Genomic DNA, 18266 nt, shown 5'->3' with positions numbered 1-18266 from the left:
TAATAAAAGCACAACGGAATTAGGAATTATTTTAATCGAACTAAAAGAAGATTAAATTACAAATATGCTCACAGATACAATATTCGTCCGGTATCTTGGAGTTTTTGTTTCTGGAGCGGTCACGCCATGGGACATTAAAGTCAACAAGTGTAAAAAGAAGTAATTTTTGATGAACACTACGTGTATTTAAACTGTATCTAGTTACTGTAACCTACGCTTTCATTTGCATTCTTTTATTTCACAATTAGTTTGTGTTAATTGCTGTACTAAAATTCAGAAAAATTACTCGGGCGTTGGTCCTACCATGGTGGGCCCTGTAAGATGATTAATAAAGTTAATGGCTGACTTTTCTCCACATGGCTTCTAGCAAAGGGGACCCCAACCTTTTTGTTATGTTCCGATTGCGCCTTGGGGAAAAAATGACCAACGACTTTGCGTTAAAGTTACGAACTTAGTAATGAAATTTTTCGCCCGACCCCTCCAGGGAGGCGACCCCATTTCGCGAAGCGCTGATACAGAGCTTACTTTTATGTCTAAAATAATCTTCACCTAGTAACATTAATCAGTGTGAAAACAATTCGAACTCATAACGGGGAATTCCCAAATTTTACGCAATGTTATTGTTTACTAATTTAAAGCCGACTCAAATCAATTTTGTTTTAAATGAAAGGAGTTTTTTCGCCAGATATTGTGCTTTTAAAGGTCATAGACCCCCCCCCCTCTCCACAAAAATTCCTCCATGGGCCCTCAATTTGTATTTCTTGCATTAAACCATCTAGACCCAGTCTGCAGAACATGGCAGTTCCCGACGAGATCTCGTGCGTGCAGGGCGTACATGTCCCGTGTACGCGTGTGCACGACCCGTTAGTTCATGTGCAAACCGATTTCAGAAGGGCGCAAAGCAAATAAATGAGGCCAAGATAGGCCAGTTAAACGCATTTGGGACAAAATGTGCGCATGCAAATCCAAGAAATTGGCGTGCAAAAAACTTAGTTAAAAAAATCGGGCATGCACCTGCTACATTGTGCTGACTAGATCTAGACCAGTGGTTTTGGGTGACACTAAAACGCTGAATGGGCGGGACGTCGCGGAAACTGCTCAATATTGGATAAATGTGACTTTAACAGTTCAGCTTTTTGCTCTGCAGCAAACCCTTAAAACTGTGGTCATGACTTATGTCACCATAAATATTTTCAATATTTCATGCTTTTTATTTCAAGAAAAGTCAAAAACCAAAATCATAGAAGTAGTTCAAGGTTAAGAAACACTGATCTAAACTATGGTATTGTTATGAGCACTAGACTAAATTTGTGTTTATTCATATATAGCGCTAACCCTTAACTTAAGTTTGTTTTAGGTCTTACAGAAATGCACAGTGATCTTGTTTGTATTTTGTTAATGTTCTTGATAATTCACAGGAAAAATGAGGAAGGTTTTTGTTAAGTATTAGTTTGTTGTGATTTTGAGTAATCTATCTGCTGTGATCAATTTGCTGCACCAGTAAAAATCTTTTATCATGGCAAGTTTAAGGTGAATTTAATTTTGTATATCAAAGATTAAAATATGGGAAACTATAACTGATGCATCTGGTTAAGCTACCAAGAACTTTGAATGGGATTAAACAGATTATTGAAAAAGCATTGCAACATGTTTTAACAAGTGGCAGTGCACAGTTTTACTATCCTTATTCAATTTCATAATTCTTGTGATTAAAGGATATACTATTAAGCAGATTTATCTGTGTTATAAATCAGTCTTTCCTATCACACATGTGAAACAAAATGCCTAAATTGAGGCATTGCACAGTTGTTAAAACCAAAGTCTATGTAAAACACAAGTTGTCTAACCTACTGTTATGCAATAAAGTCTATGAAGCCATTTTGTGTCCAAAATGATACAGCGGGTGAAGAAAAATAACACATAAATTGTCAGATTTTTACAAACTGGAGTGCTTAGATGCGAATTTGATTTGCCAAATTGAATAAAAATTTTGGGTTCTAACATTTCAACGCAATATTAACAGCTAAATTGCTGTTTTTCATGTAAATTTGGCCGCTAAATTTTCATGTAAACTTTAAATATTTGCATTTAGCGAGCATTATCATGCTTAAATGTTAGAACCTAAAAGTTGTATTCAATTTGGCCCATCAAATTAGCGTTAAAGTCCACCAGTTTGTAAAAATCAGATAGTGTATGTGTTTTTCCCTCTACCTGCTGTATTAATTTGGAAACAAAATGGCGTCCATGGGGTTCTTTTGCGTAACAATGGGTTGGACTACTTGTGTTTTATATATACTTTGGTTAAAACACAAAGTTTAATTAATTAGTCAAACAATGACTCTAAAAATGTTAGGAATTTGACTTGCCAACAAAACGTACACACTCATACGTCAAATGCATTTTGTCAGTCTATCTTTTTATTATTAGATTAAATACGAAATGCTTTAGCAAGTAACTTTTTCCTATTCTTTGTCTTTAAGCGGCAGCAGCCAGGACTTAGTGACGAAATCATCCAGACATGCTTTTCACAAAGCATGGAAAAACATAAACATTGGATTAAGGCCACAATTTCTACGCAAACTTGGCTTTGCTGATTCCGATGTTGACAAACTTTTAAAAAACAATGACTTGGACATGTTTAAGTTCTGGAAAGGTGAGGACTTAGTTTAAGCCAGGGGACTGCAACCTTTTAGGCTCTGCCTGCCAATTTACTTGTTATTTCCACTTGTTAATAACCTCGTGTGCCAACACTTTTCTAAATAACAGTGGTTTGTGTCAGCAGATATCAATAGTTAAGATAAAGCAGAGTACTTTCTGCATGGAAGGCTGAATTTTAAGACAATGGCATGATAAAAACTATAAACAAGCAGTGTAACAGGTTTAAATTGTTACTTCAAAGTAAACATGCAAATCGGTTGGCGTATCAAGAAAACCACCTTGCTTGCCAACCCCTGGTTTAAGCTAACTATCATTTGTTTGCTGACTTGATGTCGCCCATCATTTGTCATAAACATCACAACTCTGTTGACATTTAGTATTGTTTATGCCAAACTTAAATAATCGAAAAACTGGGTAATCATAACAAAATGCTTGGCAAATTGCATTTTCGACTGACAAGATTCATCTTTACATATATGAGATTTAATATAGCAATATGTAGAAAGCCACTTTTTTTTAATAAAAACTTATTCAGAATAAACTTATTTATTAATATGGATTTGACCATTTTCTATTTACATTAACAAGTATCAACAGCTTTTAATCATTTTAGATGAAATATAAAATAAACTAAATTTCCTAAGTGGTATTTATTACAGATGTGGATGGAAATGACCCAGACATATTTGAACTTGTGCGACATGAAGTTTATTCCCACCAACGTAATACCAAAGTTGATGAATTTCTAGCTGCAAACAAAGCAAGAAAATCTTTTAGAAAAAGTAATTGCTACACTTTTTTACAACTTACGCAAAAGTATAACATTATTAGAAAAGTTTTGTAGATAATTCCTTGTCTTACAGATCGTAAGATGGCTTGGTTTATTTATGGATTTTGTCGATTTTATTCTGATGAGAGCTTTTGGAAAGACACAATTATTCGACAAAAGTTTCAACTGGAAAATGCTCAGCTGACAGAAATTGAGAGTGATTACAAGGGAAACTTTGCAGAAAGACAATACCGCACGATGATGATATGGATGAACACAAACCGATTAAGTAAAATCTATTTCATGATGCGATTTTATCTTTTAAACATTGCTGATAAAATAGTTTTGGGTTGTTTTATTAGCTTTCCATAATGAAAAATTAAAAGTATGTGTGATGGTAAAAAAAACTAGGTTAGATCAAAGATTTATCCTAACAAAACTGGTTTTACAATTGTATTGTTTTCAGGAAATTAGCTTTGATGCTAAATATTTTGATTTTAGACAATGTTCGGCAAACCATGAGAAAACTTGAGGATCTGAATCTGCAGATTCCTGAAACGTTTTCTCTGCAATCAGAAGCAGGAAGCTCAACAGGGGAAAAAAGGTTTTATGTTAAAAATGTTTAATAAAATGTGTCATTTTCTTATGTGACTAAAAGATATTGCAGATTATGATTTTTTACTTAACAAAACATGATATAAAAGTAGCTGAATGTTTTGCACCATTCACATTAAAAATAATATAACAGATTGGCTCATTTTGTCGATGATAATTTGTCATGTAACATTTGACCACTAATATTCCATGACCTTAAAAATTGTAGGACAGAATAGAGATCAGCACAGGCCACAACTACTGCAGAAATAATTGACTGTTACCATTTTTACAGATGTACTGAGCATGATTCCCCAGACCTGAAACGTCGCAAGATAGAAATTGAAGATTCAGCTTCTGAGAGTTCAGTAGATTCTGATGAAGAAAATGGCGTCAGTAAATTAGGTTTGTTACAGTATATTGTCAAAATGCACTAGCATTAGCTTATGTTTAGTTAATCACAATTGCAGTTTCCTAATTGCTTATTGCTGGGAATGGTACAGCAGTTTTATGTGCTGTTTTGAAACAGGCTTTCTACGTACAAAAACTAAAGACATACATATTTACACAAGATACATATATTGATACTGGGACCAGCCCTGAAGCGTCGATGCATATATTTATCTTAGCTATGGTCGAACTAGTGATCCTCTACTACCAAGCTGACCTGTGCAGCATACAAGGCAGGCAATGGTGTTTGTGATTGGACTTTCAGCGAATTCTCCACTGAGCCTGTGTAGCTTAGTTGGTAGAGCGCAAGTCCCGGAAAGACTCCTGTCATGGGTCAAATCCCACCGCAGGCTAGATTTTTCTAGCCTGTGCCTTGCCATATGTAAATGCTTGGGAGAACGGCTGTGTTGGTATAACACCTTTAATAGGCCTGGCGTACTATGACATACTTACATAAAATATAAAAGAAAGCCAATCTTGTAGTTCATGTCACTTAACTTGGAGCAAACATTGTGATGAATGATTTTCGTAACTTGGGCTATCCCAGTGTTTGTTTTTACAGTGGCCACCACAGTAGAAAAATTGCACCAGCATCTGAAGACAGTAGTGGATGAAAAATGTGGTAGAGAATATGGAAGAGCAGTGGAACCAGTTGATCTTGTGCTTGTAAAATATATTGGACAGAAAGACAGAGATCCTGAAAAACAACGAGAAAAATTGGCTCGAGTGGTAGATGAGGGAAATGAACTGAAAGGTGATATCACAGTTGAAAACATGTTTGAAAGAGCAAAGATTGAAGCAGGAGACATTGAAAAAGATGAAAAGTCGGTTGGCGTTGTTGGTGCAGTTGGAGTGGGAAAGAGCACATTGACAAAAGTAATTGTGCAAAAAATTTTAGATAAAAATATTCTTTCCAATGCTTCACTAGTATTTTACATCACAGTGGGCACCATTGACCTTGAGCGAGAAACTGATTTATTTGAATTACTTTTCTTGCCCCTGATTGCAAAAGGAAGTCTTCTATTAGGAAAACCAGAGAAACAGGAGCTGATTAATTTCATCTTGCAGGATCCCAACATAGTAGTGATCATTGATGGTCTGGATGAAGCTAAAACAGACAAATTAAAAACATCACATCCACTAGTTTCGCCATATGGCAAAGCAAAACCAATGGCTCTATTATTCAATATTTTGAAAGGAAATCTGCTTGCCAATGCTTATAAGTTAGTAACATCAAGGATTACTCAATTTATTGATGCTTCTCCAGAATACAGACCAAAATTTGTTTTGGAAATTTTGGGGTTAGCACCAAGTGAACAGCAAAAACTTGCTAGGTGTGTATGTGGTGAACAGTTTGATCAAGTTTGGGAAAATTTAGAGGACAACCAGGCTTTGCTTGAATGCTGTGTAGTACCTGTCAACATGCTTATGACAATTAACTTTCTGTTAGGTGGTGGGACATTAGATACTATTACACTCACAGGTGTTTACATTGCAATGTTGAACAGATACATTCGTTCAAAACTTTGCACTTTTCCTGACTGCATGGATGTTGTTGAAAAACTTTCTGATCTAGCAACCTTTGGTTTTGAAAACAACATTACAATGTTTTTTGTGGAAGATTTGATGAAATTTAACATTCCTCTGCCAGCACAAGAAGCATTTGTCAATGTAGCTCTAGAATCAGATGCTAATCTTGCAATTCGCATTTTGCAACAAGACAAAGTTAGCTACTTTGTTCATCGCTCCTGGCAAGAGTTGTTGGTTGCACTCAGACTTGTTCTGTTTATGTCATTGTATGAGTTCAAAGCTTTCCTTAAAAATGCTTTTGAGTCTGGAGATTTGGAAAATGTTGTAAAGTTTTGTTTTGGCATTTGCAAAGATACTGTGTTAAAAAAAGCAAGACGACTTTCTCCTGCAGCACAAGTTGGTGAAATAGAAGAGAAGAAAAAGTTTCTTGGTTTAATTGCTGAATCTAAAGCAAAGAAACTGTCAGAGAATGTAATAGAAAGTGATGAAGAACATGATATGCAAAAGTGGTTTTATCTTTTTGCATGTTTGAATGAACTTGGCAGTGATGATATTAGCTTACCTGTGACCAAACTTCTACCAACTGTTGCTGACATAGAGGGTTCTGTATTTTCGTCTGATATCACAAACATGGCTTCACTTTACAAACTTAACAATACCACTCTGAAATTGAAAAGTGTTAATCTGTCATTTGTTGGAAATGCTTTACAAAGTTTTGGAAAATTTGTGCGAGAACATCGAGTTAAAGTTAGTGTTATGTTTGTATATTTGCTGCATGTATACTCATACAAAACTCCATTATGCCAATATTTTATTTCATTCTCGTTGGTGGAAATGGGCACGATGTAAAAAAAAATTAATGTTTAAAAAAGCATCAGCATTGTCCCCAACTGCCAAAATACTCATGGTTGACATACTTGCAAATGAAACTGTTAGAAAATATGTATTCAATGATACATGTAAATCATGCTATAACAATTAATTAATTGTACTTCGATAGTCATGTCTTTAAATGTAAAAAACTGATTTAGATTGCAAACTTTCTGTTGTATCACTGCCCTGATGAACAACTGCAGTTTGTTGGAAGTTTTCTGCCTCATGTGGAGATTTGCAAAATTGGTTTCTTTTGTGGTTCAATGGACAGCATCAAAAAGGTGTGAAATCTTCCTTTTAATAGAGAACTATTTATTTTGTTCTACTTTTGTTTAGTTGCTTTGTCACTGGCCCTTGTTTTTATTAATAATTTACATGTTTGACAGAATTTGTTGAAATTGGCGAACAGCATTAAAGAAGGACTTGAGGAAATTGATGATTTACATCAGGTATATATACTTTCAGGTTCAATTACATTTAAACTACAACAATGTATCGCTAAGATCTTCAGTTCTGTTTTATAACAGAATGTTTGAACTGCTACAACGTTTTAGTGACCTTACTACCATGTGTTTTCTCACGGGCATCAAAGCATGCTACTTGCTTTTTTGTTTTTTTGCCATTGCCTCTATATAAATGTCTGTTGCACATTGCCATCTCTCCTACTTGTCTTACATGACTCGGACATGGCTCTGCTGTGCAAAAGGCTTCAAACACTTTAACATCACAATTTTTATAAAATTTTAATATGGTGCTGAACTGCCATTAATTTTAGGTAAAAGTGACTGCCATTAGGTAAACATCTATTTAACTTTTTTTTGTTCCTTCAGGTAAAGGAACTGTGGTTCAATCACATACCTCTGGAAGATGAAGGTGTGAGCATACTTAGCAGCAAAGTTCACAAAGTAGCTGATCTGTCTATCAGAGATATTGGCATGACATCAGTTGGTGCTGTTAAGTTGGGTGAACATCTTGAGATGGAAACTAAACAGTCCATGGTAACGGTGAATTAGTTTGTCACTTTTATTGTAAAACGAACTTGTTCTTCCTTACTATCATGACAAAATGTTTATTCGATGCACAAACAATTATTTCTCTTTTGTTGTAAACTAAAGTCGATTGCCATAACTCTGCCTTGGAGTTTTAATCTGCCTTTACAAATTGGCTAAACGGGATAATTTTTAATGGGTAATCAGTGAGTTACTAGTTCTCATTTTATGAAATGTGTATTTTGGTAAACATGCAGTACATAGCTGTTAACTTTCACATTATTGTTGTTGTGTGAAATGTGCATTATTGTACAGCTTAAATTAAGAATCAGTGGCAATAAAGTGGGTGACATTGGAGCTTGTGCGATTACCAAGTCAATTTACAAAATGAAAAGCCTTCGAATGGCTGATTGTGGAATCACATGTAAAGGAATGCCAGGCATCACTCAAAATGTCTTAAACTCTCAAACTAAGGTTAGTCACTGTTAACTTTAATTTAAATAAAACCCTTCGAAAATGTGGATCATCATTTTTTGAAGATTCCACTCTTGGATTTGTCACGGAACAAGTTTGGTGATGATGGGGCCCAGGAACTTGCAAAATGTTTGCATCTGCTGGAGGGTCTTGACCTGCGTGAATGTGACATCACTTCCACTGGTGCAGAACCATTGGTCGGTGGATTAACGAAGTTGCAAACACCGGTAAATCGAAATGTGAGGTTTCTTTAAACCAGTTATTCTCAATTATGGATATTAGACGTATGTTTGGGGCTCTCACTTGAGTAAACATTATTTATAAAACGATAAACATACGATAAACTGATCACTGGTCAGTCTGGCGATCCCCTGCTATGAAGCTGACATGTGCAGCACATGAGGTAGGCAACAATGCTTGTGATTCAACTTTCGGCGGATTTTCCACTGAGCCTGTACAGCTCAGTTGGTAGAGCGCGAGTCCCGGAAAGACTCCTGTTGTGGGTTTGAATCCCACTACAGGAATTTGCTAGCCTGTGCCTTGCTATATGGAGATGCTTGGTGAATGGCTGATTTGGTATGACACATACAATAGGCCTGGCATACTGCAATTTATGAAAGACCTAATGTTAACTATTCTAAAATGAAATTAACTGACCTGATGTTTTCAATAGTTTTTATCACAGTTACACAACAATGGGTATAGTTTGTTTTATTGTTATTCCCAAATATGTGATTGTTTTAAAAACAGTAATATTTGAATTTTTTTAGATGACTTCATTGGACTTGTCCGAGAACATTGTTGGTGACGATGGAATAAAGAAGCTTTCTAAAGCCTTGCATAAAGTTAAGAGGCTGTACTTAAGAGGATGTGGAATGACATGCGTTGGTTTGTCAGCGTTAGCTGCTGGATTGTCAACAAGAGTAAGTTTGTAACATATTAAAAACCAATCAAGATTCACACAACAATATGCACTAAAAGGTCTCATTAGTGCAGTTGGTGACAAGACATAGGTTGTATTGGCTAGTATAGCCATCTACCTATCATTTATTGGTTTAAATTGATTGGTTTAATGCTTTTATAATAAGAGAGTGACACTGAGTCAAAATCACTTTGGTTCCCAAACAGCTGGTTTACCGTTGTGAGCCAGTTTCCCCTGTGGGTTATGCCTGGTTGTGGCATCGAACCAAGTGAGGCATGGCTTTATAGCATGTTATTTCCAAGGACTGGAGTGCTATAAGGTTGGCTATACTTGCAAAAACAGTCGATCTCTTGTCATCAGCCGAACTAATGAAATCTTTTAGGTCAAAACCATGTGCACTGTCTGCAGCCTGCTTGTCATTTATTGGCTTTTATTGGTAAAAATTGCTTGTAAATAAGGATAATAAGGTTTTGTACTATAAAAATATAGCAAGTTAAAATTCACGTCCCAGCTATTGACATTTATAATGTGTGTATTATTATAATAACATTCATAACCAGATATTTTTAATTGTATTTTATCATGCATTACTGGTGCTGTATGTTAAAAAACAGCAACATCTAAATGTGTCATTGTTTGGTAGTACATTATTTTCTTGTTTGTTTACAAGCATAACTCCATTTAGCTTCACTTTGTGTTTAGATGGAACAGCTTGATCTGGATAGAAAAGCTCAAAGTGGTGCTAAAGCAAATGATTTGAAAAAACTGGAGTTGAATGTAAAAGCTCTCAAATGGTTTTAGTTAGGCTGCCACACATTAGAAATTCAAATGAAATTATTTTACTATTCCATGGGCAGTTTGATAACTAACAGTCAAATGATAACAAATTAATGTTTGTGTAAATACTTTGAAAATGTCTTACACTGATGACCTTTTTTATGAACAGTGAATTTGTTTGATTTTGTGTAGGCAACAAGCTTTACAAATTGCCAAACAATTCTGCAATATGTGTATTTTAAATTATTACCTAGAGTTTGTCGTTAACTATTGCATTGATTACTTAGTATATCTTGATATCATCATGGTATGTTACAATGGTTTCAACACTGCACAGTTTTGCACTTTATTTTTGTCCTTAACATCACCTGTTCATGGTTCCTGTAAAATTCATTCACTTTTGTCTGTGCATTTTTTTCTATTTATTTCTACATTTTAGGTTTAGAAACTTATTGAGCTAAAAAAGCTCTTTGTTGTTTTTGCTTGTGGCATGTTTACCTTTATATAAATGGTATTCCTAAAAGATTTTTTCACCAACACTACACTTAAAAATGCGAAACCAATTTACCTTTCATTTCTGTAAAAATCTTGCTTTATTCTTGTTTTTACCAATGCTTGTTTTTATTCCAAAAGTTCTGCACCGTAAATGGGCTTTCAGAACGTTTACAAATAGTTAGTAAACATCCATATATTATATCAGGGGTGGGCAACCTCCGGCCCGCGACTGGTATTTTACTTTGATCGGCCGGACGGAATGTGTGTGTTAAAGCCCATTTTTATACCAAAGGGTGGTTACATTAAACGTTAATAGTTATTAGTTTATTACTAAGAAGAGGCATTGTTACCCACCTATGCATTATATGTTGCACAAAACAACATTTTTTCACTTTATCTGCACTGTTTTACAACTTTTACCTAAGCACTCTATTTTTGTTACCATTTAAAAAAAATTGTCTACTTTCTGTACCATGTGAATTTTTTTATGTTTTGAAAAGCACTTTTAGTAGCCTATATTATTGCAAATATATGATGTGTGATTATTTGTGCATGTGTCAATTGAAAACCTGTTACTATATGAACTCTCATATCCCAGTGCTTTTCAACCAATTCACAAACATTTTGCTACAATCCACCAACAACTGTTTGCTATATAGGCAACATTTAAACTAAGTAGCACTTTTATAATCTTTAACTCGTCTGTTTCAACAGTTTGTCATCTTGCCAAATGCGTCGCGAAATCGTAGACCAGAGGTGTACGCGAACCGGAGTACCGGAGTGTCCGGAGCCGGAGTTTGCTAAAATTTGCCGGAGTCTGTCCGGAGCCGGAGTTTACGTTATTTCAGATCAGCCGGAGCAGGAGTCGGAGCCGGATTCTATTTTACTTTCATCAACGTCTTGGTGATTTTTTGATGTTTTTATTTGCCCTTATAGGATGTATGTATTTGACCTTTAACCTTGCTATCGCATTGCAAGTAGTCCAAATACATTGCCTTATGTTTTCAAACAATTGTTTTGACAGGACTAGAGTTTGAAGTGTTAGTGTATAGTGCAGCATCACAGTTTAGAGTGAGCAACCATGAATATTGATGTGAAAAATTAACAGAATTAATAAGCAAAAATAAAATGGTGGATAAACAGAACGATGGTCCACAAAGTGAAGTTTGGATGAATTTTTCACTGTTGTTAAATATTGAAAACATGGCTTATGGAGTGCATCAAGTGAATAGTATTAAATAGTGCTGGAAAAGATCTATGCAGTGAAAAAATAGTGCCTAAAGTAGTCATACATATATCTGTAAAACAATATTGTAAATGAAAATGCTACCCCAGTAAGTTTATTCCCAGTAATTATCCTCCTTATGCATGTTTTTTTTTCTTTCTATGAATGTCTTGCAAAGCTGTGAATGTACTGTCCTGTCATTGCCACTGCCAATGTTTACTTACCATTTACACTGTTATCAAATGAACTAGGATTTTTGTCAGGAATGTTTTACTTTTCACCATACTGGAGTGGTTTTTCTACTTTCAATTGCAAAACATTTTACAAAGAGTGTTGTTCCTTCTTTTTGTTCAGTCTTATTGGTATTAATAACTTAAAAGAAAAAAAGAGTTTATTGAATGTTAGTGTTAATAAGGCATTAAGTATATGGCCTACAACGTAGCATCGAAAGCAGAAAGTCAAACCTTTGTGATGTTTGAGTATATCTGTGGACATAACTTCGCCATTATTGGTGATCTACATTCAAGATTCAATAGTACTAAGAATATTAAGTGAGTACTTTGTGCGACAACAATTGTTTAGGCCCGTGTTGTGCGCAATTTATGCGGCCAACAGTACAAATAATAGGGATGTGCCAAAACTACAAATGTTCTGTTTGGTCGAGCACCGAACATCTCACGTTAATGCTCGGTGCTCGGCCGAGCACGCTCGGTGCATTATAACGTCACAAAAAAACCCTTTTCTACGTTTTAGCTTGTAGCGTTTACCTCGATGGCGTCTATATTTACTCCAAACGCTACAAGAAACAACAATGTTATTGCCTCGGTTATTGATGGATCCTTCTTGACTCGAACTGCAGCAACATTAATTTGAGAAATCCTATATTTAAATCAGCTGAAACATAATGCAAGATTATCTCTTCCCAATTATATTCTAAGTAGTTACACAATATTTATCCTTTCACAATTCCAAAACCTTTCTCTGATTTCAAGTCGAAAAACAGCGCTTTTTATAGTCCCACAATGCAACAGTAAACTTCTTTTCTCGCGCATAATTACGTTTGTTAATGTTACTTTTAACTGGACAAAGTCCAAATTAGCCTTTTTTAGTTGCCAGAATCTTCTCGAAAACAGGCACATAAACGTCAGTGGGACCGGACATGTATAACTGCGAAATATATGACAAAATGTCCCAAAAATAGAATATGACCTCACCGATACAAGCAAAACGTATACATGAAAACCGTGTGAAATGTGCGTTTTGTGGACTATTTGCGTTTATTCGTTATGTTATAGCTGAAAACGCTGCTTTTATGCAGCGTTCCAAAGTGCGACGTGCAATTGGTTTGAAACACAGCATTTTATCTACTTGGTCTGCTACAGATACCCCGCACGAGAAGGGATTTTGATGTGTTTGGATGAAAAACACATCTGTAGTTGATTAATAATTACGCGTAAAATATAAATGATAGAATGCACGGTTAGGCGGTAAAAGGGTCACGCGGTAAAGCGAGAGACGAATGGCGATAATTGCGCAGATAAAGATGAGTAATTCTTTCCGAATTAGTGTATCAGCTCTGCGGTTCTGGATTATAGGATGAAGATAGTGTTGGCGGTAATGATGTACATTGACGAGCAGGGAACACGATATCTGTGAACAGAATGACGAAATGGTACGTGTTATGTTTGATGGTTACATGCAATAAACTTTACAATGGGCAAAAAAACACATATACAAATGTTAAGTGTACTAATGCCTCAATATTCCGAATTCTGGATTAATATCTTTGATTTTGTTTTGTAGGCATGTTTAGATTAAACGCTTGGCATGGCAAGGGCAGAAATTCATTACAGTACATTCAAACAAAAACAAAAATTCTTGTAATTTTTATGCAGAAAGGTTAGTAACATGCATTAATGATATATTGTTTCTTCCTAAATAATTTGGAAGCTAAACTTAACAGGGGTGGTGTATGACTATGTTAAGTATTAGTACGTATGGGAGCAAGGTATATGTAGGCGTTATTTCTTTTCTAATTAAAGCACCGACTAACTGCGTAAAAGCCGTATGAAAGGCTAGCTGATTGTCGGCGGATTGTTTCCTGTTGATCTTCGTCAATGCATCTGCCTCAGTACCGTCACGTGTGGGATGACGTGTCCGGCAAAATGTGCTGAATGGCACTGCACAAAGAACATAGGCTAAAGATTTGCAAAATAGTAAAATTGGTGCGAAATGTTGCACAATGGTATCGAAGTATAGTTGATAAATAGATAGTAATAATAGAATAATAGATAGTATTGAAAACATTATGTTGGCCATAAAGTTGATACGCTTCTATGTCGGTAACCTGGCCAGCGTTACATTTGACAAATAGAGGACGTGTCGCTTAAGGGTTAGTATTCTTCATGGCCAGAGATCTTTTTCAGCACATTTGTGTAGTGGTGCAAGCTGTTTCTATGAGGACATTGCCTTGAGTAACTGCTGATCTCTGTTTTCCTAATGCGTATGTTAGTGTTAAGCTCGGCGTCAATTCCTTGTTGGCACGCAAGAGCAAAATCATGGCTTATGGATGTTTGTATTCGAGAAATAATAAGTTAGATAGTTGATGACGTAGTTCGTCATTAAAAGTGTCGACAATGTTGTTAAAAATGAGTAAATAGGAGTGACGTCAATAGTAATATTCGAATGCTTCTAATAGGTTGAAGTCTTACATTCAGACAGTGATTGGATTACAATTCATTGGAATCCGCAAATTGCATTGTTTAGCATGCTAAAAAAATGAGTATCGTTTGCTGAGCTCATTGCTCGATATATTTTGATAGTAGATATTGTAGTAACGTGTGTAGCTTGTTGCTCGAAATATTTTGGGTAGATTTGTGAATGGAGCTCGTTGCTCGGAATATCGTTTGTAGAGCTATTTGCTCAAAGTGTTTATTCATTATGCAGAAAACATGCCATAGGATGCATGACGTGGTGTTGCGAGATCAGGAAGTTAATTAGTTGGTGGTGTTGCAAAAAAAATTGCGCGTAGGGGCGCTCTTGGCTGCCTAGGTTGCAGGAAAACACGGTATACACGTAGACATAGAATTCATATTGTGGAAAAAACTTGGTGCTGCAACTACAGGGTGCAGGAAATAAGACATGTAATGATATATACAGGTTAAGCGGGAAAGAAGCTTAGTTGTAAGCACTGCTGAAATTTGGGCGGGCAACTTGTAAATTTGATGTATAGCGGGGGCATGGAGGCCCAAAACACGTTAAGGCGTTGTCTTTAAATCTTCGATGGTAAGGGAGGTTGGTGGGATTCGTATGTTGTTGGTTTGATTATTATTGTTCTATAAATTGGGGGTTGCGTTCATATACTGGCCTTGTATCAGTGGGAACGCTGTCGGATTCATTATTCTGTCTGGGATTGTCACATCGTTGTTTGTTATATGCGAATTGTTGATTATTTGGCTTGTAAGGGGGTCTATAATTCTGTGGTTACCGTTGGTAAAAGTTGCGGTGTGGATAGTTATAACGCTGTGATTGACCATAAGAAAAACCGCGTTGTTGATTGTTTGGGTTATTCGGGTAGGATGGTTGTTTCTGACGTGACATAAACATAAGAAGTTCGTCCATTTTTGCCTGAAGTTGTGCAATTTCTACGGATTTTCCTGTTTGTGAGGGCGCTTGTGTTACATCTTTTGCGTAGCGGTCATAAAATTTTGCCATTTCCTCTAAAGTTTTAAATTGCGTGGCTCGTATAAGTGGGCGAACAGTATAGGGTAGCAAGGAAAGAAATTTGTTTTCTACTACCTCTCGCAGTGGGGTCGGCTTCTGCCTTTCTTGGGCACATGGATAAAAGCTTTTGTAGGAGTTGAAACGCTGATTCGTTAGGCGAGAATGTGACGTCATTGAGTGCTGTTATCCAAGAACTTTTGGTGCTATTAATTTGCTCAATCATGAGTTGTTTTAATGTCGTATAAGGAGTTGTTGAGTCAGACGATTGCGTTACTGCGGTTTGAAATTGATTGGTTTGTTGCTCGGTTAGGTTTGTAATTAATAATGAATAGCGTGCATTTTCATCTATGACTTTATTTGCTGAGAAAAAATTGTCCAGGACCTTAAAGTAGGTAGTAATATTGTTCTGGGAAGACCACATAGGTGGCACTTTTAATACTGAGAGCCTCATGGTATTTAATTGTTGTTGTACTAAGTTTGGGGGGAATGACGCCTTTAAATTGCCTGGTGGTATTAAATCTTGCAAAAATTTGGATGGAGTTGGCTGGACAGGATTATCGACGTGAGACGTCGTTGGTTCATTGCTAAGTGGGGGGCCCTCGATAGAATCGTTTATCACGGCGGATGTGGCTATGGTTTGTGAAGCATTGTCTGTGCTCGGCTCTGTGACAGACGGATTTGTGATTGACATAATGCGGCGTTTGCTTCTCGTGTTAAAAGCTGGTCCAGTGTCTATTTTAGTTTCAGAGGTAGACGTTATCGTTTGTTTGCCTTTATCGGGACAACCAAATGTGGCTGAGCGTATTATGTTTGTCAGTGTGCTAGTTTAATGAACGCGTAGGAAGAAAAATGTGTCCCTATTGAATTACCTAAGCCAGCGAAACAATATATCAGGTACACTGTTAAACAAAATATATGCCAGACTTGGCACAGTTTGAACATGAAATAAAAATGGCCTAAGGCCTGCATGAACAAATTAAATTTAAGCATGCACAATATATACCTAATTAAATAACTTTCTTTACATTAATGGTTGTGACATCATGAGCATACCCTGGGACGTAAAATAAAATAGCCTAGACAAGGCTTGTATCAACAATTTAAGTTTAAGCGTACACAACATTTACAGTATTAAATAAACTTCTTTACATTAATGGTTGTAAAAACATGCACAAAATCATGCATACAGATCAGGCAAGTTAAGGTTTCATTTACGTAATAGTAGACGAAGTTTTGAATTATTTGATTAATGTAAAGTACACATTTAAGGGGGAGCCAAGCGTAAAATCAGTACACTTACTCTGGTAAATTCCTGGATTCGAAGACGTTAATCCTGTAGATCTCGAAACAGCAACGGTTTGGTGCAGCGGGTTCCGGTGTGAATTCTAAGACGTCTGCTTGAAGTGGAAAATCTCTGGACAAGTTCGCTCCAAAACACATTCGAAGGCACCAGTTTGTAGCGTTTACCTCGATGGCGTCTATATTTACTCCAAACGCTACAAGAAACAACAATGTTATTGCCTCGGTTATTGATGGATCCTTCTTGACTCGAACTGCAGCAACATTAATTTGAGAAATCCTATATTTAAATCAGCTGAAACATAATGCAAGATTATCTCTTCCCAATTATATTCTAAGTAGTTACACAATATTTATCGTTTCACAATTCCAAAACCTTTCTCTGATTTCAAGTCGAAAAACAGCGCTTTTTATAGTCCCACAATGCAACAGTAAACTTCTTTTCTCGCGCATAATTACGTTTGTTAATGTTACTTTTAACTGGACAAAGTCCAAATTAGCCTTTTTTAGTTGCCAGAATCTTCTCGAAAACAGGCACATAAACGTCAGTGGGACCGGACATGTATAACTGCGAAATATATGACAAAATGTCCCAAAAATAGAATATGACCTCACCGATACAAGCAAAACGTATACATGAAAACCGTGTGAAATGTGCGTTTTGTGGACTATTTGCGTTTATTCGTTATGTTATAGCTGAAAACGCTGCTTTTATGCAGCGTTCCAAAGTGCGACGTGCAATTGGTTTGAAACACAGCATTTTATCTACTTGGTCTGCTACAAGCTCTACAGGGTCTCTTACGGCACCGGCGGTGTTTTATTAAGCTGTGCATGCCTATCCAGTATGCGTTAATTTATTAAGCTGTGCATGCTCATCCATTACGCATGAATTTGCAAATTTAACGCTCGGGTCAGTTTGTGCAACTGCTCGGCCGAGCACCGAGCATTAAAAACAGCGATGCTCTGTACCGAGTACTCGGGTTCTGACTCGGCTCGGCCCATTCCTACTAAATAGGTTTTCCACCCATACATTAGCGTGTCGCAATCTTTTGTAAAAAAAAGTTACAAATTGACGAACTATTTTAGAATCTTATAAGGTCCACGGTGATACCCTGTTAGTTGTGGTGAAGTAATTAAACTTGAGACTCATTAACCAAGCATAAATTCCACCCTTACCTATCACCACAATCCCGGTAGAGCTATTAACACTGAGCTTCACCTTTGGCCCGACCTGGGAACTTCTGGTAGGTGGCGCAAAAGAGCATAGGCGTTTATGGTGCTGACTCAGCAATTATTCTTTCCGGAAACCCAAATTGCTATAACAGCACCATAAACGCCTATGCTCTTTTGCGCCACCTACCAGAAGTTCCCAGGTCGAGCCAAAGGTGAAGCTCAGTGTTAGTAGCTCTACCCACAATCCCGTGGTCAAATCTTGTAATAAATCATGACAAGAATAGATGTAAATAGGGGAGTTACCCTACAGGGGAT

At 36.5% G+C, this 18266-nt stretch overlaps 1 protein-coding gene and 1 pseudogene across 1 annotated transcript; one reads left to right on the top strand and one right to left on the bottom strand.

Annotated features, from left to right (window-relative positions):
* The first annotated feature begins 1382 nt into the window (after positions 1-1382).
* LOC145213926 (NACHT, LRR and PYD domains-containing protein 14-like) lies at positions 1383-11544 on the top strand. Its single transcript, XM_080082335.1, has 14 exons — positions 1383-1530; positions 2481-2653; positions 3318-3440; positions 3522-3716; positions 3929-4031; positions 4317-4426; positions 5034-6748; positions 7033-7155; positions 7261-7323; positions 7705-7872; positions 8179-8337; positions 8403-8564; positions 9108-9260; positions 9962-11544. Exons 1-14 carry the CDS (start codon positions 1517-1519, stop codon positions 10058-10060), a joined length of 3360 nt encoding a protein of 1119 aa, XP_079938461.1. The 5' UTR covers positions 1383-1516; the 3' UTR covers positions 10061-11544.
* Positions 11545-14258: 2714 nt separating this feature from the next.
* Positions 14259-16432, bottom strand: LOC145213927 (uncharacterized; annotated as a pseudogene).
* Positions 16433-18266: the final 1834 nt, after the last annotated feature.

This window comes from Phallusia mammillata, chromosome 2 (assembly GCF_965637545.1).
Source record: "Phallusia mammillata chromosome 2, kaPhaMamm4.hap1.1, whole genome shotgun sequence".
Taxonomy (NCBI): Eukaryota; Metazoa; Chordata; class Ascidiacea; order Phlebobranchia; family Ascidiidae; genus Phallusia; species Phallusia mammillata.
This window is presented reverse-complemented; position numbering and strand designations above follow the sequence as displayed.